Source organism: Lingula anatina, chromosome 1 (genome assembly GCF_051362555.1).
Source record: "Lingula anatina isolate TDL-2025a chromosome 1, LinAna3.0, whole genome shotgun sequence".
NCBI lineage: Eukaryota > Metazoa > Brachiopoda > Lingulata > Lingulida > Lingulidae > Lingula > Lingula anatina.
Genome location: NC_141767.1, coordinates 32,636,577 through 32,657,596, shown reverse-complemented (window position 1 = coordinate 32,657,596; position 21,020 = coordinate 32,636,577). Strand labels below are relative to the sequence as shown.

At 37.1% G+C, this 21,020-nt stretch overlaps 5 protein-coding genes across 5 annotated transcripts; 2 read left to right on the top strand and 3 right to left on the bottom strand.

Annotated features, from left to right (window-relative positions):
- Positions 1–374: 374 nt before the first annotated feature.
- On the bottom strand, positions 375–7,012 carry LOC106173792 (uncharacterized). The gene is made up of 10 exons (XM_013555031.2): positions 6,856–7,012; positions 6,496–6,585; positions 6,190–6,260; positions 5,916–5,980; positions 5,557–5,671; positions 3,567–3,645; positions 3,180–3,391; positions 2,554–2,793; positions 2,068–2,217; positions 375–1,166 (listed from the first exon to the last, which is right to left on the bottom strand). The coding sequence occupies exons 1-10, from the start codon at positions 6,929–6,931 to the stop codon at positions 777–779; spliced, it is 1,488 nt and encodes a 495-aa protein (XP_013410485.2). The 5' UTR covers positions 6,932–7,012; the 3' UTR covers positions 375–776.
- A 93-nt stretch (positions 7,013–7,105) lies between these two features.
- LOC106173794 (uncharacterized) lies at positions 7,106–10,566 on the top strand. The gene is given in 7 exon segments (XM_086999294.1): positions 7,106–7,420; positions 7,422–7,514; positions 7,925–8,052; positions 8,462–8,586; positions 8,838–8,971; positions 9,719–9,812; positions 10,233–10,566. Coding segments are annotated over 7 exon segments (969 nt in total). The 5' UTR covers positions 7,106–7,153; the 3' UTR covers positions 10,361–10,566.
- Positions 10,567–11,121: 555 nt separating this feature from the next.
- On the bottom strand, positions 11,122–13,333 carry LOC106173785 (zinc transporter ZIP1-like). Its single transcript, XM_086999295.1, has one exon. The coding sequence runs from the start codon at positions 12,962–12,964 to the stop codon at positions 11,915–11,917; it is 1,050 nt and encodes a 349-aa protein (XP_086855421.1). The 5' UTR covers positions 12,965–13,333; the 3' UTR covers positions 11,122–11,914.
- Positions 13,334–15,069: 1,736 nt separating this feature from the next.
- LOC147764269 (zinc transporter ZIP1-like) lies at positions 15,070–16,962 on the bottom strand. The gene has a single exon (XM_087001410.1). The coding sequence runs from the start codon at positions 16,206–16,208 to the stop codon at positions 15,171–15,173; it is 1,038 nt and encodes a 345-aa protein (XP_086857536.1). The 5' UTR covers positions 16,209–16,962; the 3' UTR covers positions 15,070–15,170.
- A 1,057-nt stretch (positions 16,963–18,019) lies between these two features.
- LOC106173782 (zinc transporter ZIP1) lies at positions 18,020–19,592 on the top strand. Its single transcript, XM_013555021.2, has one exon. It carries the CDS (start codon positions 18,467–18,469, stop codon positions 19,514–19,516), a length of 1,050 nt encoding a protein of 349 aa, XP_013410475.2. The 5' UTR covers positions 18,020–18,466; the 3' UTR covers positions 19,517–19,592.
- The last annotated feature ends 1,428 nt before the right edge of the window (positions 19,593–21,020 follow it).

Sequence of the window (21,020 nt, the reverse complement as noted above, 5' to 3'; positions counted from 1 at the left end):
ATTTAAAAGGATTTTTTCCTTTTCACTTTTTTTTTCATAGTGTATTGGTTTGGATAGTGGGAGAAATTTACAGTTGACCCAGGAAAAATCTAAGCGGTGTTTTTATGCTCTATAATTGTCCATTCTGTGGATCTGACATCTCCCCCCCCCCCCCCCCCCCCCCTCCAGAGAAAACAAAAAAATCCCATTGAGCTGTTATGCTCATTGAATATCATGCTTACAAAGCAGCAAATTTCATCCACCAGTTTACTAAGACTTGCAGCTGATTAATTATCTAAAACATTTTGTTTGGCCCGTTTTAAATGGTGATTAGAAATAGTAATTAGAATGCAAATGTAAAAAAAATTTAATCCACAGGTAAGAACACATGCCAATTTGTCTAATACAGTATATTCAAAGGTATTTATTTCACAAATACAATAACCACGTAAAATTGTACACCTTAAAGAAGGGAGATCTTTTTATCTTTTACTACAAAATATTATTTTATTTCTGGTAATTGACTGGTTTATGTAAATGTGTGATATGAGAAATATGTTATCAAATGCAATATGTGAAAGGATGACTCAAAGCAGGGTTGCGTAGTACAATTCCTTTTTACTCATTATAATATTACACGCATGTTTATTAATTTCATTTCAATAATTTTTGCTTAAAAATTGATTGATACAAAAAAAAGTTAAACTGACAAGACACTGCAATAAAAAAATAATTAAAGTGGGGGGATGCCAAAAACGAGTCCATGAAAAAATTTGAAATGAAATTTTCACAAGAAATCAAAGTTCCCATCCAGCCTCTTCCTTCTTCTTACGTTCGGCCACTGCCCTGGCACGCTCCTTCACCTTCAACCTTTCAAGCTTTCTCTGCTTTTTAGTCAGCTTTTTAAAGTGTTTGGGATCAAGCCTAAATTCCATTTCTTTTTCTCTTATTTCCAACTTCTTCAGTTGTACATGAATGGCTTTCTGTTTTTGTAGCCTTAGGTAATATTTAATCTGTTTATCAACAGATATTTCTCTGTCCTCACTCCATTTTCTAAATGAATCTTCTTGGGCTTTTATATCATTTTCCTCATATTGTGGAAGTTCCTTTTCAACATATGATTTCGCCACCTCGCATAAATCATCTTCAGCAATTTTTCCTTCATTGGACAACTTCTGTGTTAAATCCTGAAATGGAATAAAACATCTCTGCTGATTTTAAATAATAAATATGAAAATAAGTATTTCACATGGGCATACATGCATATGTTCACATGTACCAGAAGCAAGCAAATTCCAAGCAAGTTAAATGCATCAGGATGTTTTACAGAATGCTAGCCTGGCATTAATGTGCCAAAGATTAATTACCATGACAGTAATAAAATACTTGTCAAGGACTCAACACTTTGGCTTGATCTACTCGGTCATTTTCAAAAAAAGTGAGAGACAACAGAAAATAAGGCTTCATTCACATGCAATGTCTATTTTCTAAATTCTATTTTCTATTCGCGGTATGTCTTATGATCACAGTCTGTGCCCTGAATATCCCGCCGCGTAATTACTGGCAGCGCGAGCCAGTTACTTATAGTAACCTATAGTAACTGGCTCGCGCTGCCAGTAATTACGCCGCAGGATATTCAGGGCACAGAGCGTGATCATAAGACATACCGAAAATAGAAAATAGAATTTACAAAATAGACATTGCATGTGAACGAAGCCTAACCCAGCTAGTTTTCTTTAGCCACCTGTAGCTTAGTAATAACATACAATGTCAGCAGAAATGTGGCTATCCATTTAATATCTGATAAAGAGGAATGTAAAAAAACTTCACACAAAACTATACTACCAACATAACTAGTCAACATTGTGAACTCACTGTCGTATCTTCAAACTATACCTTTACATAAATAAACTTTACTAAAATCTAATGCATCTTCATCTCACGAGGCTTTGGCCAGTCTATCTAGCACACAGCTGAAGCTATTCTAAATCTCATTATGGAATCTACCCAAGACTAGTAAAAGATTCATAACTTCATTTACGTAAAATACAACTAGATGACTAATTTACAAATTGCTATATATCATACCTTTAGCTCAGACAAACGCTCCTCCTTCATTTTTTCAGTCAGTCTCAACTTGTATTTTACATGTTTCATTTTCAACAGCCCTGGATCTATATCTGGCACTTCTTCTTCCCGTGTAGGAGCATTCTCCAAACTTTGGGTGAAAAACTCAACCTATTGAAAAAATTACATTAAACTTTTAAACCATGTATACATCTGACATATTGGTACACTTTTAAATGAGACTTTCTTTCTGACCAAGAAATTCACAAACTGTTTTCTATAAATTACTGGTACATTCAAGTATTCTCTCCACCATAAAAAACAGCTTATTCTTGGTTCTTCACGACCATCATGTTATAACATTTTCAACGTGACAATCACTGTAGTAAATACTTCTGTATTCCTATAAATAATGAATATACGTATATCGAGATTCTTCACTGGCTCTGTAAAAAAGTCTAAAATAGACACACAATGGATGGACTGTATTTTTCCAAAAGCACTTACTGCCATTTTTGATAAAACATTTTTGTCATCTGACTCTAGAATATTTCTCCCTAGCTCTAGTCCTTTCTCAAACTTTTGGTATAGGCCTAGCCCTAAGAACTTGCAGCTCTGGCTCATTAACTTCTGTTCCTCTGGCAACACCTGTCCAAGGGCATGAAAGGTTTTACCCAGCAGAAGCACATCATCTCGGATGTCAAAGTGATCATCATAGTATGGCAGAGAGATATAAAGTACAGGTCTCTGAAATGAGAGGAGTTAATTGGCACCAAAATGGAAATGAAATAAAATATTTGATGTCATGATTGAATGCTTACAAAAGCAAAGGAAAATTAAGTATTAAAATAATCTCTTATGCACCATTATTATTATTATTATTATTGGGGTGGGGGCTCCCCTTTTAACTTACAAATATAATTTTAAAAATAAATGCCCTCAAATGCAATGCAGTCTGCAGCTCAATGACTCAATAACTTATCAGTGCAGTTTTGCTTTGGCAAAACAATTTTCCAAAAGTGTCCTATCTTTCTTATTGGATTAATTTGTGCCTTCTTTTCCAAAGACTGATATATGGTAAGTTACAAAATGATATAAATATATGGTGCTTCACCTTGCAGAGCATAACCTACCAATTTATATTCAACTTCTTTTTCTTCTTCTATAAGTTCACTAGTAGCTTGTGATTCTTCCTCTAAAACAGTCTCCTGCTCCTCCTGTGGTTCAACCTTCACTACAGCACCATTTTGTAGATGTAAGGCACATGAGTATAAACACATAAGTCTGGTAGATGGATGACCCAGTTCATTCTGTAGCATGAACCCATAGCTTACCTTTGCTGCATCTAGATAATACGAGGAAAATGTAAAGAAAATATCAGTTTAATGCATCTTAAAATGGATGCAGCTGCACTGTCTTACACAAACATTTATTAAAGAAGTAAAATTTATTGCATACTATTGTACATCTTTTGAACTCATTTTTGTTCATTCAAATAAGAATTATTAACAGTTCCATACCTGCATAGTTTTCTTGTTTTATCAGATGGTCCATAAGGATGTTGCCAGAGTAGTTGTCAGGAAAGACACCATATTTAAGCTGTAAAACAGAAGAGGTATAAATATCTAGTTGGTAAAAGTCTGACTAAAAATTATATTTAGAATTAACATTTCAGGCACCCTCTATAAACTATGTAGAATATTTACCAAAAGATACTTAAGGATATTGTAACTCTTTAATATCATCCAGAAACCTATAGTGAGTTTTTTCCTGCATCTAATTATTCACTAATGCATCTTATTCAATCTTTGTGCTGATTTAAAACACTAAAAACACCCATGAAAATATGAAATATTGGCATTTATGTTTCTCGTTACAATGTAAAAGCAAAGACAACTCAAAGGTTAAATCGTCAATTTCACACCTTTCTATTTTGAGGTGAGATACAATTAGTATTGGGAGAAACTTCATCCCTGAACAAGATTTTAACACAAAAATTGGCAGCGTTGATCACAAGTATATGAGCTATAATCTTGTGCCATCATTTTGGTTTAAATGCTTTTGTTATGGAGTTAGGCCACACTTTTTTATTTTTATGGATGACATCCTGCGCGCGCACCGATTTTCGCCCGTTCTCCGAAAAAAAAAAAAAAATCCCCCCCCCCAGCCCCCAACGAAGTCGGTTGGCGCAAACGTCGTTATTGAATTTGCCAGGAAATGAGCTTTCTGCGCATGCGCATTATCGCCACGTGGAATCGCTTTGCCGTCAAATTCATCTCTAGGATTACTTTCAAATTACACGACAATTAAAGTCATAAAGAGAACGGGTGCCGTCGTTTTGGATTGGTATGCCATTGATATTGGGCATGGAGATATCACCTTTTTACAATTGTGCGAAAGGCTGGCGGCCGCCAGCGATTATCGCCCGAAAAATTTCAGTGACATTCTGTACAAAGCAGCACATAGGCTACCAGGTTTTCTGTAGCGAAAAAAGGGTCGACAAGGGCGTCGAGGTATTTGGTGGGCTGAAGGTCGGACAGGCCACCTGACAGTTTGGCCGTGTGAGTCGAAGTAGACAAAATGGCATCGTCCGAAATGACCTTTAATAGATTTGGTAGTATTAAGCATATCTTTGCATCATTTTTTAAACATTTCTGTGAAGTGTTCAAAATGCTTTAATATTCTGAGAATACAAATAAAGACACACTGTTTGTTTGATATTTGTTTTATTGATTGCTATACCAACAAAATGCATGAAATAACCTTAATAGATTTTGTAATAAGAAGTATATCTATTCATGGCTTTTTTTTACATTTCTACGAAGTATTCACAATGCTTTAATATTTTGAGAGCATGGATAAAGACATATTGTTAGTTTGATACGTGTTTCTGTGGTAAAATTTGTGTTTCCAGCTGTGTACTGACAGCATTCCTTTACTTAAGCAGTATTTTTTTTTTGAACCGTTTTTTTTTTTTCGCCCTCTCGCACCGATTTTGGGGTACCCAGAGGATGTCATCCATAAAAATAAAAAAGTGTGGCCTTATAAGCCCCTAATTACAGATTTTCATTAAACAAAGGTATTATTTTGCTTTATCAACAATAAAATCTGAACTAAGAATTTTAAGAAAAAATTACTGGTTTTGGAGTAATAAATGGTGCATTAAATTGGTGTTGAAACATTATTTTGCTTTATTTACGATAAAATCGAACTAAGAATTTTAAGAAAAATCACTGGTTTTGGAGTACTAAATGGTGCATTAAATTGGTGTTGAAACAGTGATCGTGGGTGCTCAGCTGAGAGAGAAATTTGAGAAACCAATTTTTCAGTTTTTACCCCAAAATCCCAATTATGACATCACCTCTAAGATGACATATGTTTAAATTTAATTAATTTATTCACTGAACACTGAAAATTTATCTATTACCCAAAATAATGTATGTAAGGCAGTAAATAAGGGGTTTTGGGCGAAAGGTGACAATATCCTTAAGAGCCTGTAGTGATACATACCTTTTTACTTAGCATGCTCATGAGCATTTTTTCATTCTTCATTTCTATACAACTGCGAATGAGTGCATAATGATATGATTCTTTCGCTTCCACAGCTTCCCTACAGTGTCTGAACCTGTTTATAATAACAGCATTTGTATAATGTGCATGATTTAAAAATTGTCAAACAAAATATACACAAAACCCATATTTGATCAAGTATAACATTTGGCAAATTAAAATAGTCATTATGAGATCATTTAACTTGAACATTATTTTATATTTCTTGTTCTGTTTTTGTAGCCTTAGGTAATATTTAATCTTAAAAACAAGACCTAGAATGGTATGTTTGGCAATAAACAGGGTTGTCATTCCCTTACATTTCAAAGAGCTCCACTGTAAATGGCAACTGAACTGGTGGTACTGAAGGCAGAACGTGGGCTAGCTGAAAAATAATGCAAATAGATGTTGCCAGAGGCTGCTGAATTTTCTAAAACATAAGCACAAACCCCAAGCATATGTGAAAATATAAACGTATTATGTATAGTCTCAGAAATATATATATATATAAAATGGATTTTAAATCTTACTGCATACATTTCCTGTGGATCGAGTAAACTTTTTTTTATTTTTGCTGTTTTTAAAAATACTCACAATATCAATGTCTACTGCACTGACATTCTTTAGTTTTTGGTATTTATTGTAAATTTCATTCTGGAAAGAAACTGAAAATAAAAAAAAAAGGTTTAAATAAATAATATAAGACATTTCACATCCAAGGTGCATATTACTTATAAACCCACTGTACTGGTATATACACTAAAATAACATACTTCTGTATATAATGCCCAGTGACATTACATTCAAATCAGTTATTAATATTTGATAAGAAAATTTACTACTTTACAGAAAGTCTCCTAGATCTGATTTTACAGTTTTCAGAAATGTCTAATTGCACACCTGCATCAACCTCTCTCAGTGTTGGGGCCTGTAGATATACCTTCCAAGCCTTATCACATCGGTATGCATCAGAGAGAATGGTCCTCTTTCCTACAATTAAAATAAAGGGGTCAATATTATGTGAACAACGGGTGTGTCTTTGAGTGAACGTGTGTAAATAGAACCGTATGGAGCCACAGATGGACTGCCTACTTAAAAGGCATACGACTTGAATAGTAGACCAATGCACAACACCGGGTAGTACTAGGCAAATTAGGAATAAACCAAAAGGCAGTCAAACTCAATTCTGTAGTGAATTTGAGGTATAAAGTGGAGATGTAAAGGACCCGGTATATCTTACAGCAATCCAATAAATATTACCGATATACTGCAGGCGCATATTAGTGTTTAACTTCCATAGACCTTCCAGTCTACGGCAGCACATGGAGGCCGCCATCTTGACCACCTCACCACCTGATACAGAGGACTATTTTTTACAATAGTCTTACAAGGCAGAAATGTATAAAACTATTCAAGTTTTTAAGATAATGTCCAATTTCAATGAAGTTTACAATCTCTTTGTTTTATGACTTGTATACCAAACCAAACTAACTCTTGTTGCACCACAACCAAAAGGGATCCTTCCGCCACACAACCGTGTGTGTGGCAATCAGGCCTAATGGTTGTGTCTACGTTACAGACGTTATTTACTGGAATACATTTAGTTGCAGCTTTAAGCTTCCCTGTCAGTGAAGCTATGGCGATAATCGGTACATTTGTTATCCCCCACGGTGGTATTGCTTTAGATCCTTCCTATTTTAATACGACAAACGAAACAGCAAAACAACAAGCCTGGGAAGTTCATAAAGCCTGCGTGGATATTGGACATCAAATTTCAGAAAAGAAACCAGATGTAATATTTTTAAGCACCCCGCATGGAGTGTACGTCTGATCTCAGCAGATTTGCGTTTTATATGAACCCTACTGGGCATGGTTTTGCAGACACTGACAACTGTGCCTGCCCGCCTTGTTGTTATGAACTGACTGTTAGGTTCCACTAAATGCATGTGATGAAATCACTCATTTACATATTATGTTTATAATTGTAATCAGTCAGCATATTATCATTCACCTTACTTCAGTCTTGAATGAATATTTATCATCCTCTGTATAGGTATACCTGATAAGTAGAACTGATATAACTTAAAAGTAGAAGCCCTCAATTCTTATCTATTGCATTGCAATTAGTATTTAAATGAGTTGCTGCCACTGTGGCATGCAGATAGATTCTCAGGAGATAATGTGTATAAAGGCTGAATGCTTGGACTTAATAAAGGACTTTTAGACTTGGGACTGAAGATGTGAGTCTGTGGTTATATTCCCTCTCCCAAGCATCAGTGACAAGTAGAATATTAGAAGAACCTGGGTAGGGTGGAACATGGACCCCTACATGACGGCTAATTTTGATGTAAATACCACTAATGGACTCTTAAAAAATCTGTCTGGACAGAAATTTGACGTAACTGGCTTGAGCGCGTTTGGCCCACCAGGGGAGAGCAACGACGCTTTCCCCTTGAGGTCAGAGAGATGTTTCTTAAACTTAATCTAATTAATACTGCCACAAACCATTTGTAGATGGAAATAAATATCCTAACTATCATATTTGTTTTGATATAAATGTTACAATTAGGGTAGTATAGATTACATAACAATCAATTGATTAAATTATATTGTAATTAAATTTATTAATTTTTTTAAAATTAAATTATTGAAATTGATCCCAAAATGATGCAAGTTGTCTTGGAAGCAATTAATTATATGGAAAATTATGCATTGGGAGATTATTAAAAACGAGGATATATATATATATATATATATATATATATATATATATATATATATATATATATATATATATATATATATATATATATATTTTTTTTTTTTTTTTTTTGTAAATGAAGATTTGAGCATTTTGGCTTTTCAGGTGGGCAGAAGTGATTCATCTCAGTTTTATCAAGGACTTGAAAAATATGAAGATAGTTGTTATTTCACAGCCTTCAAAAAGATATAAAGAGTCAGTAAAAATGATACCAGAACTTTTAATGTTAGGTAATTTCAATCATGTGAATATTTTTTTAAAATTTTTATATTCTATTAAAAAGGCAATCAGTTAGTGTCATTGAGCTATGATAATCATTCTGAGATGCAATATGGATTTTAATAAGTATATAGATTTGTTTTGTGTAGAAGATGAGAACATTTGTTATTAAGATTTGTCTTCTAAAAGCACTTCTGTGACAGGTTGCATATGTCACTGAATTCATTAATTATTCATTAATAAGTCTTATTTCAATATCAAGGACAAAAGCTTTACCAGGAACTAGAAGAATTAGCTGACAAGAAAGTTGTTGTGATAATCAGTGCTGACTTGGCCCACACCCACTCTGAAGAAGGGCCTTATGGGTATTCTAATGCCTCGGAGCCCTTTGACAAGGTTGGAGACTTTCTTTAATATTCTGTAACAGCCATACAGGGTCTTGTTGATTTTCAAAAACAACACAACTGAGACGCATTTATAATTTCCTGTAACATGGTTTGTTTCTGCAAAACTCTTTTACTGTAAGATTCTCTTTAAGTGTGTCTGTCTATCTCACTGTCTATGCATGTATCTCTCTGTGTTGCTCTGTTGCCTCTTTTATGATTGATCTTAATTTGCATTTTAAATTAACTTCCATAACTGCCGTGCATTGTGCCATATGCTTATATACATCTTAATAGATTAAAAATTAATTGCACATGTATTCCACTTCTTCCATATAACATATTGCATTTAAAATTAACTGTTCTAGCTGACATGCAACTTGACACACACATCTGAATACATTAAAGCTTAATTGTGGTTACATTTAACTAAATTAAGTTAACATAATTATGTCTGAGTATATCTATAAATCTTACATCAGTTATCATCATTTTTAAGGGTTCAGTTCAATTCACCATATGTTCTTGTGTTTGTGGTTTACAGAGAAAAATCATTTGATATTATGTTCAGTGGCAGTCTTTTAACTTGGTTACCATGGTACGATTACAATCAACAAAGGCTCTTCAATTTAAACAACAAACACAGAATAACAGACTGCTGTAATAGATGATGAGAGAAAATGTTCAAATTATTTTAAGTTTGGAAGGAAAATGTTTTCTTGTTTGCATGACAACATGGTAATGTCATTGTACTCTGTAGGCCTGTGGAACCTGGGCATCTACACTGCAGCCAGACGCTCTCCTGAAGACTGCAGCCAGCTATGTAGATGAGGCTAAATCCTGTGGATACACAGGTTAGTAGTCTTATGTTTATTTATAAGCACGTTTCAAAACAATTTACAGCATTGCACCACCATTACTGTAGGAGTACACTTATTACAGAAACAGTAGCTTCTGTTAAAGAAATATCAACTGTTACTCTTATATTCATTTGTAAATTAAATGTTTTTTTTTGTTTTTTTTTCGCTGTTCATGCCCTGTTCAGAGCAGGACTTTTTTTAGACCAGACATCAGCCTGAAAACATCATCATAACCAGGATTCTTTACCCAAGGATTTTTTATTATAAACTGTCCAACACATTTAACTTCAGTATGTATACCTGTGTTTCTGTGCATGGTGGTTTCACTGAAATCTAGTCATCTGATAACTTTTTTTTTTGCAGATTTCCTGTCTGCAATAGTCTTGGTCTGAATTCATGTGTATTGTTTTCCAGGGCTGGTGATGCTGCATGGTATGCTACAGGCTGCAGGACTGGACAGCTGGACTCATAGGCTACTCGTAAACTACCACCCAAGTTATTATGGAATGATGGTTGCCGAATTTCTTCCAAGAAAAGTGTGAAATTTAAATGATTTTTTTAAAATTCAGATTGAGATCTGTGGAATTTCTCTCTATATGAATAAGCCTTCTTGAGAGTGCTCAGAATTGAACATTGAATGGAGACATTACCCCAGTGATTGGTTAATCACTTGTGTATGTTTAATTATTGCAATATATCATTTCTTATCACACAGTCAAGTTTTATTTCCTTGCATTTTTTTTTTTTTTTTTGAAAAAATGAAAATGATGGAAATCAACTTGAGAGACTGATTATTTGTGATTTTGTTTTGTATCACTTATGTACATTTAATTATTGCAATATATCATTTCTTAACTCACAGTTAAGTTTTATTTACTTGCATTAAAAAAAGCAAAGAGAACAGAAATGTGCCTTATGACAATGTGCATTAATATACATTATAGAAATGCATATTGCTGAAGCAGAAATTTATATTTTTTATTACATATTGCTTAGTACCGCCAACTAGACTGGCACCAGTAAAGAACCAATAAATTGCTAATATCAAGGAAACATTTATATTTGTTTTATTACATATGGCTTAATGTCACCAACCGGACTGACGCCAGTAAATAATTGACCAATAAATTGTTTACATCAAGCAAAATTTATATTTGTTTTCTTACACGAGCACGCAGGCATGCAAACTGTAAATTAAAAATGTGTATATGATCTAGACTAACCTAGTTCACCCAGCATAAAGGACACATGGTTAATTTTTGTTTTGAGTTTTATATAAGTGCGGAACTACCTAACGAATGCCAATGATTATAGACATCTTTATTGGATAGTAATGCCAGTTTGCAGTGAACAAGTACGTTGTTAGAATATAATTTTTAAAAAATCTAGAGGAGGACCGAAGTCACATAGGGACATGCATGTATCCAGTTTTTAGATTTCCATGCATGTTACAGTATGAACAGCGGTAATAGCAGAAAATTGCAATGAATCACAAAGATCACTTCATTACTACATTCATACGTGTATTTCACTAATGCATAATTAGTAAAGAGGCAAAATCTCATTTATTTACCAGGATCCCTTTTCGAAGGACGACTTAATGATAACCTAATCAAAAAAAAAAAAAATTAAACACAGGAGAATCGAAATATAAAGTGTTAATTCATTAATGCAATATAGTCCGTTAATAATACATTAATCAATTCGCAATTACACAACTTTTGACAAAATTCGACAGGAAAATCTTCCATTTCGTGAAAATTGCTTAATACAATGCTGGTTAACTAATTTCATTCACATTCGTTCAATTTCACTGAGCAGGATATGCGGGCGCCTGTCCTTTTTCGCGCTTCAGTCAGAATTGCACTTTTAGAATGTCGTTACTTATTTTTTCAACAAAACTAGTTTGTGAAAAGCACTGGGCCTAGCAGGCCCGTAGCCAGGGGGTTCGGGGGGTTCGAAAGAACCGCCCCTTTTGCTGGGAAAAGGTCCACTCTGGGTAAAAATTTGATCTAGGTACATGAAGTTTTTATGGGAAAAGGTCCACTTTTTCAAAAAAACGAACCCCCCTTTTGAAATTGCTGGCTACGGGCCTGCTAGTGATCGTGCTGTTCGAAGATTGCAAGAGCTCCCATTACAGCAAACCCCAGAACGATGAAAAATGTTTTTCTCAATCCCTGTGTTGGTGTGCCATTTTCAAGCTCTCTCTTCAGAATTTCGAAAAATGTTACATACAGAAATGTACCAGTGGCTAGACTCTCCAGAATACTTGTTGTTAGACCCGTTGCCAAGGTGTTCTGTCCAACATCAGTTATAATTATCCCGATTCCAATTCCTATGGGAGAAATGGCCGAAAAGCAAAATATGAAAATCAGGAAAGGTTTTAAGCTAAAAGTTTCCACAAGTTTCATACTAAGGGTGAATGTAATGATAATTTCGTGGACCATCATGGCGCCAAATAAAGTCCATACATGGACGCTATTGTCTTGCAATCCAAGAGCCAGCCCCTCGAAGACCGCGTGTGATGAAAGAGCAAAATACAGTAGAAGAATACGTATTTTGGAAACTGCCCCTGTCTTGGCTGCTAGTAGCTCCGTGCGGTCTGTGCAGTCGAGAACATTGGGGTCAGAAAGCGTCCCACTACTGTTATCTTCTGGGTTACTTGAAAGCGAGGGCCTGCCCGGCTGTCCGTTTGTTTTTTCCTCTCCATGGTTTGTGTCTGTTAAATGCACTTTCCCCACGTCTGTCGGCACGTCCGCATCGTGGTGAGAATGCCCATGAAGATGTCGAAGTAGGTAGCCGCCGCGGCCTATACACATCATCAAAACCATTTCAAAAATCAACACAAGAAAGAGTCCTATTACCACCGCCAGTTCTGTTAGAGGATAATGAGTGTGAATTTTAGCTTCAGTCATTACTTCGTCCATTTCGGATCTAGCCTCTGGGATCAGGTGCAAGAAAGCCACTCCTAAGAATACCCCACCGGCAAAGCAGTTGAGGGATCCGAGTAGTGCATTATAAAGCGCCATGTCCCTGGCGATGTATAGAGTCCACCAACGGGTCACAAACAAAGGAAGTAGTCCGAATAAAATCTTCAGCGCTAAAAAGATAGCCAAAACGAGGACTTTGGTCTCAACTAGATTCATGGTGACAGAAAGTTTGCTTATACTTCATATGATAAAAAATCTGTTCTTGACTTAGTCAGTGACGTCCCTTTTGTCTAGCCCCGGCAACACTCCCGTCTCACATCGAATGTTTCCCGTTACTCTGCCATTATATAACCTGAGCACAGCGCTATGTGAAGCGGGTTATATTATTGATACCTGCAATGTGAAAGCGACCCTTTGACCTAGCCTGGGTCTCATTGTACTCTGCACTGCAGACGATCACAGCCTTCACACGTGATCGCTTTGTGAAGTGGCTTGGGCTGCTGTTATGTGAATCACGTTGAACAATATAAACGGGAGGCCCAGTAAGAGGGTCCCATGGGGGGTAGTTTCACATTTCACGTGAAATAAAATCATCAAATCGTTGTTAAGTCTTTGTTCATATCTCATAGAATGCGAGTTCGGCGAGTTGAAAATCACGAATCACTTCGTATAATAAACTTCGTTTCACGAAGGAAAAGGAATAAAAAGCCGCGTTCACTTCAGGCGTGCTTCACGGATCACGCTAAATAATATGAACATTACACGCAGCGCGGGGGAAATAAAAAGTGGCTTTCGAGGGTAAAGAAATTACCCAAAGGGACCCTCCAGTTAGCTTGGTAAATAAAAGAACAACACGACAGCAAAAACATGTCGATTCCGAATAATACTCAGTTAACCCATATGTCATTGTCAACTGAGCCAGCTGACAATACACCCAAGTCAGACGTGAATTTTTTTATAAATGTCACGTCTGACTTGGGTGAGCCAGCTGACAATACACCCAAGTCAGACGTGACATTTAAAAAAAATTGAAAAGATGTTGTGTTATAAAGAACTTGCGAAACTATAAGCAGCACTTAAAAGATTAAAAGAAAGTTTGAGTTGATAAGTAAATATGGGCAATTCAGAATTGAAGATCCGAGTATCAACTGATCCAAGGATCAAATATGGCGGACCCGACATGAAAGGAAGATCGCTTAATCCTGAAATGGTCTCTCCTCCTCTTACACGCCTCCCCACGCGTCCGGTCGAAGGAAGCCGATATTTAATTACTGTGCCCCTGCAGGGACGACACACAAGGGGAGGCGTGTGAGAGGCGGAGAAATCATTACAGGATTAAGCGGCTTTCCTTTCATGTAGGGTCCGCCATATTTGATCCTTGGATCAGTTGATACTCGGATCTTCTATTCTGAATGACCCCATTAACGCACCTTGACAGATAAGATAGACCAGAATGCGCGAATCATTATGAGGTTGTGGTTTACCTTATTTTCTTTTTGCATTTGAGATTATGCTTATCTTGCACGTGCCATTGGAAGTTAAATTGATGGGGTCAGAGTAAAACTGCCAATTAGGAATCGGTTTTAAAATATATGAGTCGTTGTGAACAATTTGCTAGGCACAATGATGATGGTCGGAAAGTGTGGATTCAATTTCCTACCATACGTTAAAAGTCTCGTTGGAAAGAGGGCCCTGAAGGCGATAGATAGGCCCCATTCTCAGATTTGCACATTGAATGAAGACATTACTCCAAATGACCCTGGTAAATGATATGGGTTAAAATTAACGTGAGAGACTGATCATTTGTGATTTTGTTTGTCATCAGTTGTGTACCTTAAATCATTGCAATATACCATATCTTATCAAACAGTTAAGTTTTGCTGACTTGCATATTGTTAAAGCAAAGAGAGCAGGGATAGGCCTATTCGTTACGACGTTAATCAGCATTTCCATGCTTTTTAGAAATCCACATTGCTTAGTGTCACCAATTAGCACTGATACCATTAAATAACTGACCAATAAATTGCTTATATCAAGCAAAAATTATTATTATTATTATTATTTACACACAAGCGTTCACGCATGAAAACTGAATTAAAAATATATGTATATGTATGATATAGATTAACCTAGTGCTCCCAGCGTAGGGGGCACATAGTAATTTTTTGTTTTGAGTTTTAGGTCGGTGAAGAACTACCTAACGTATGTCAATGATTATAGACATCTTTATTGGATAGTAAAGCCAGTTTTCTTGTGATCAAGTATGTTTTTAGAATATTTATAAATAAAATCTAAAGGTGAACAGAAGTCACAGAGGCCTGTCCTTTTTTGCGCTTCAGTCAGAATTGCAATTTTAGAATGTCGTTACTTAATTTTTTTAAACAAAACTAGTTTGTGAAAAGCACTGGACCTAGTGACTGTGCTATTCGAAGATTGCAAGAGCTCCCATTACAGCAACACCCAGAGCGATGAAAAATGTTTTTCTCAATCCCTGTGATGGTGTGACACTTTCAAGCTCTCTCTTTAGAATTTCGAAAAATGTCACATACAGAAATGTACCAGTAGCTAGACTCTCCAGAATACTTGTTGTTAGACCCGTTGCCAAGGTGTCCTGTCCAACGTCAGTTATAATTATCCCGATCCCAATTCCTATGGGAGAAATGGCCGAAAAGCAAAATATGAAAATCAGGAAAGTTTTTAAGCTGAAGGTTTCCACCAGTTTCATACTAAGGGTGAATGTAATGATAATTACGTGGACCATCATGGCACCAAATAAAGTCCATACTTGGACACTATTGTCCTGCAATCCAAGAGCCAGCCCCTCGAAGACAGTATGTGATGAAAGGGCAAGATACAGAAGAAGAATACGTATTTTTGGAACTGCCCCTGTCTTGGCTGCTATTAACTCCGTGCGGTCTGTGCAGTCGAGAACATTGGGTTCAGGAAGCGTCCCACTACTGTTATTATCTGGGTTACTTGAAAATGTGGGATCGCCCGGCTGTCCGCTTGGTTTGTCCTCTTCATAGTTCTTGTCTGTTAAATTCACTTTCCCCACGTCTGTCGGCATGTCCGCATCGTGGTGAGAATGACCATGAAGATGTCGAAGTAAGTAGCCGCCGCGGTCTACACACAGCATCAAAACCATTTCAAAAATCAACACAAGAAAGAGTCCTATTACCACCACCAGTTCAGTTAGAGGATAATGGGTGTGAATTTTAGCTTCAGTCATTATTTCGTCCATTTCGGCCCTAGCCTCTGGGATCAGGTGCAAGAAAGCCACTCCTAAGAATACCCCACCGGCAAAACAGTTGAGGGATCCAAGTAGTGCATTATAAAGCGCCATGTCCCTGGCGATGTATAGAGTCCACCAACGGGTCACAAACAAAGGAAGTAGTCCGAATAAAATCTTTAGCGCTAAAAAGATAGCCAAAACGAGGACTTTGGTCCCAACTAGATTCATAGTGACAGAAAGTTTGCTTATTACTCATAAGATAAAAAGTTTTTGACTTAGTCAGTGACGTCCCTCTTGTCTAGCCCCGGCAACACTCCCGTCTCACATTGCATGTTTCCCGTTACACTGCCATTATTCAACCGGAGTACAGCGCTATGTGAAGCGGGTTATTGATTCCTGCAATGTGAAGGCAGCCTGGGTCACATGCTATTTTGCACTGTAGGCGTTCTTCACACGTGATCGCTTTGTGAAGTAGTTTCGGTTGGGCTGCTGTTATGTGAATCACGTTGAACAATATTCGTATAAACGGGTGTTTCAGTTACAGGGTTCCATGGGGTTGGGGTGGTAGTGTTCACATTTCACGGGAAATAAAATCACCAAATCACAAATCACAGTGTATAAAATTCAATTTACATCTCATTTAAATTACAAACTATGTGAGTTGAAAATCACGAATCATTGAGTATAATAACTTCGTTTCATGAAGAACAAGGAATAAAAAGCCACATTCACGAGTCATGGGGATGAGGTGCTCCACGGATCACGCTAGATAATATGAACATTTCATGCATCGCGGGGGGAAATTGGCTGTCACGGGTAACGAAAATACCCAGTAGGACCCTCCAGTTACCTTGGTAAATGAAATAAAAGTCGTAGTTAACTCATGTCATTGTCAACTGAGCCAGCTGACAAGACAACTAAGTCGGGCGTGACTTTTTTTAATAAAAAGATTACAGGTTATTTGGTGTTGAAAAATAAATGATTGACGCACCTTGAGGCGGGAGATCACTAGGGAATGAGTGGCATCGCTTTCAAGTGGGATCGGCATGTTTGACCCGCGGATCATCTGTTCTGAATGCGGCCTGAGTCCGCTGATCTGAATGCGCTCAGTGATTATAAGGCCGTATTTAAAATCATTTTCTCTTTCCATATAAGATTATGCACTTGTTAATAGTGCATCCTTGGATGTTTAATTGATGGGGTCTGATTAAAAATGTCAATTAGGAATAAAATATAAGATGCGTTGTGAACAATTTAATTTAATTGCTAGGCACAATGATGATGGTCGAAAAGTGCAGTTCAATTTTCTACCATACGTTCAACATCTCCTAGGAAAGAGGGCCCTGAAGGTAACATGTATAAAACCCGTATTTTTTATATTGAACAGCCTTTTTGAGGGGGATCTTCCATATAACACTAAAACTGGGTTCCATGCCAGATCGATCCATCTGGATCGGTCTATTTTTTGGGGCGTCTCACTAAATTGCTACCACGTAACCGGCTTAAATGTCTGTCACGCCTACCGTATCAGCTAGGGGGTAAAGATAATTACCCCCTTACAGCTTGTAGTAGGCGGGACGGACATTTAAGCCGGATTATCTGACAGTAATCTAGTGAGACTCCCAACGGGGATAGATCGATCTAAATGTCAGGGGTAATTAACTGACAGCTTTTTAGCGTGAACCCCCGGGGAGTTAGGTCGATCTAGTTTGGATCGATCTAATCTCTGGGAATGGGGTCTAAGACGATTAAGTTGATAGGCATTTAGTGAGACTCCCCAGGGAGATAGATCGATCCAAATCTATGGGAATGGTCCCTATGCCTATATGCTGTGACAATGAATTGTCACTGGTTTTCATGTGCATATCACAACTGTACTGTTATGAAAATTAATGGGTCAGATACATCATTTATCTACACAGTTAATGGTCAGACAGTGCATGGTCTCTGACCACGCTCTTTCATTATAATTTTATCAACTTAAGTCATCTTCCTATCTGTAATTAAGACCATTTACCTCTAACAGTAGTTCATTGTTCAAATAGGCTATATAACTTTTATGTATTCTTTGAGAGGGAAGAATGGACTTGGCCACACCAGATAGCTGAGCAAGCTGACTGGAGGTCCCAGCTCTCAACAAGGAATAAACCGGACTTTGTGGAAGTACGTACTAAGCCTTGCTTCTTGGATCATGTCGCGGTGGATCAGATCCACAAACCCGCCGTGATATACATATATAGGCCTAGTGTTATATGGCAAGGTCCCCTCAAAAAACCCGCTCAAAATGAAAAGATAGAAAGAATGGAAGAGCAACAGTGTGTCGTTTCCATTACGCGCCTGAGTACACCATAATACACCGTAGAGTGATTCGTGAGCTTCACGTCATCAAGCAGCTTGCTGCGGACTTTAGGCGACATTCTTTACAGACACCATTTACTCTGCAAGTCTTTGATTTCAGTCAACATTTCGATAGTCCGGATTCAGATATGGGCTTCATCGAACTTCACATTGCTTTGATCGCTGCACTTTTCAGCCTTACGCTATTATTTGGCGCACTCCCGTTTTTTATTCTGAGATGGCATCGAAAGGTTAAGGACGGATCTCTCAACACTGCCTTTCTTGGGGGTCTAAACTGTTTTACGGGTGGTGTGTTTCTTGGATCAGCGTTTATGCATTTGATTCCAGAGGCCAGAGAGCATACTGAGAATGCTGTGAAAGAGTCGTCCGTCCGTACCATATTCCCCATCACGGAATTTGGAGTTCTTATGGGATTATTCGTTTGTTTGAGTTTTGAGAAAATTGCTGAGGTTTGTTTTCAAAGACTAGCGCCTGATAAAAATACTGACGTTTCCGAAGCAACTAATATTTTTCCACAATCAAATAAAGGGCAGTATTCAAGCATTGAGATGGCGGCTATAAAGCATGATTTGACAGAAGATCGTAAACATTCCCGAGATTCAGTGAATTCCAACCAAGATCCTGAACCAGCACCGGATGAAATTTCTCCTGACAGTCAGACTACATCGAGACGCCATGCTAGTGGTGAAGTATATCATGATCAACCTAGAGATAATGCTGGAACTGCCAAGATTCGGGTGTCTTTGCTGTTTCTCGTACTTCTGGTTCACACCATATTTGAAGGAATAACGTTGGGAATACAAAAGACTGAAATAGATATTTCCACAGTTTTTGGAGCTATGGTGGTTCATAAGTGCTTCATAGCTTTCTCGTTGAGTTTAAGGATGATTGACAATTTTAAACGCTGGCAATTTTTTGTCCTTATTTTAACGTTTTCTGCGGCGACTCCTGTAGGGGCAGGAATTGGAATGGCTGTGGCATATTCCAAAACTTCGGGCAGTGAATTTGTAGATGGAATTCTACAGAGTGTATGCACAGGATCATTTTTATACATAACATTCTTTGAAATTCTCGGTGCTGAACTTGAGGGAGATGTATCGCCAGAAGTTTTGAGGAAAATTCTGTTTATAATACTCGGAGTGTGTGTAATGGTATTACTGGCTTTCTTTGAGTACTGAAGAAATGTGCTGTGATTCTATTCAATTAATGTAAAAATATTTCAATTAAAACCAGTATCATAGGATTACTCTGTAACTCCACTGTTTATTTTTATTATCGAAAAACTGGATATGTTAATGGCATGATGTTTGAGAGTTGGCAACATGATCAAGACATTTTCAACATTTTTTTCAATACCCAAAACATCTTATTCCTATTAAAAATACATGCAAAATAGATAAAGGTGCAATTTTCAATTGACATGTGACCTGCGTCTGTGTGGGGTTGGGGGGGGGGGAGGGTAAGATGCTGTTGTCTCACCTCGATTGGCTTGTCTGCATGCAGTTATATTGAAGTTATTAAGTCAAGTGCCCTCCACCTACTTCTTAGACCCGCCATTCCAAATGTTTGGTTTTGAGAGCACTGGGGGAATTGTTTTAATTGGTTTGCTGAATTTACCTCGATTTTCCTAAAAATTTGCGTGACACAAGGTCGTCACCAGTAGGGCCTATGTACAAATTGTGTTAGAGCTCGCACACTGCAAGGAATTAAAGACTATTGTCTTGTCTGTAGCGTACACTGTAAATCTATGTGTGTGCTGGAGCAGATGTTCGATCTGATTTTTATACCAGTTTCGTATTTTTCAGCCATAGGAGCTAAATTAATACAGGAACTAAATATTAATGAAAATTTGATTACGTTTTGCCCTTCATTATTAATAAAGTTACTCAATAGTTGTTCTATTGTTATCTGGAGTTGCAACACAATGATTTGGCATAATAAGCCCATCAGTAATCGGACGATGCACTAGTTCACATCAGGAAATAATATCGTCTGGGATATAATTCCCTGTTCATATGGAGCTACGTTGTTGCAGGACACACAATAAGTGCTAGTGGTAGAGACATACATGTAACCAGTAAAGCGAAGATCTAGCATACCCTCGAACCGCAAGGGTGCGTTAGTACTATGTTACAAAATTATTGTATAGCTTTTATATACTACCGTAAGTTCTAGATTCCGATATTGCCAGCTCGATCTTGATTTCATATATAACCCATGTCGCAATACTAGTAAAAGCGACTCCATCACAAGGTATATATTTAACAAGCTAGCTTTTACGTTGCTCTGACACTCGGGGTATTATATACTATAATTGTGTATACTTTTTAGGAAACCCCTGTTATCGGAGGATAGATCGGCATGTGGTCACTAAAAGGGAGATTATGGAATTATAAAAACCATTGCTCAAATTTGATGATATATAATATGAATTTTATCGGCCATTAGGACAACTTCAAACGATATGGTGATAGCTGACTAGTGTGATAGCTGACTAGTGTGATACAAGAGGCATGCGCATCCTTGTTTACAATAGGGAATGTCTCCTCCCTCCAAAGTACTATCAGGGCTGATAAAAAGCTTGTGTTTGCTTAAGAATACCTTTGAAATTCTCGATAACAAAAGCCCTCGTGACAACGATTTGTAATTTGTCTGCCTGCTCACTTGGGCAGGTAATGAAAA

Bases quoted from the DNA above. Each gene is read 5' to 3' on its own strand.
- LOC106173785 (XM_086999295.1), bottom strand. From the start codon at position 12,964: ATGAATCTAGTTGAGACCAAAGTCCTCGTTTTGGCTATCTTTTTAGCG.
- LOC106173792 (XM_013555031.2), bottom strand. From the start codon at position 6,931: ATGGCGGCCTCCATGTGCTGCCGTAGACTGGAAGGTCTATGGAAGTTA. The intron at 6,586-6,855 runs GTAATATTTATT...TTTTAATTGTAG, and splicing joins TATGCGCCTGCAGTATATCG to GAAAGAGGACCATTCTCTCT. The intron at 6,261-6,495 runs GTGTGCAATTAG...TTTTATTTTCAG, and splicing joins ACTGAGAGAGGTTGATGCAG to TTTCTTTCCAGAATGAAATT.
- LOC106173782 (XM_013555021.2), top strand. From the start codon at position 18,467: ATGGGCTTCATCGAACTTCACATTGCTTTGATCGCTGCACTTTTCAGC.
- LOC147764269 (XM_087001410.1), bottom strand. From the start codon at position 16,208: ATGAATCTAGTTGGGACCAAAGTCCTCGTTTTGGCTATCTTTTTAGCG.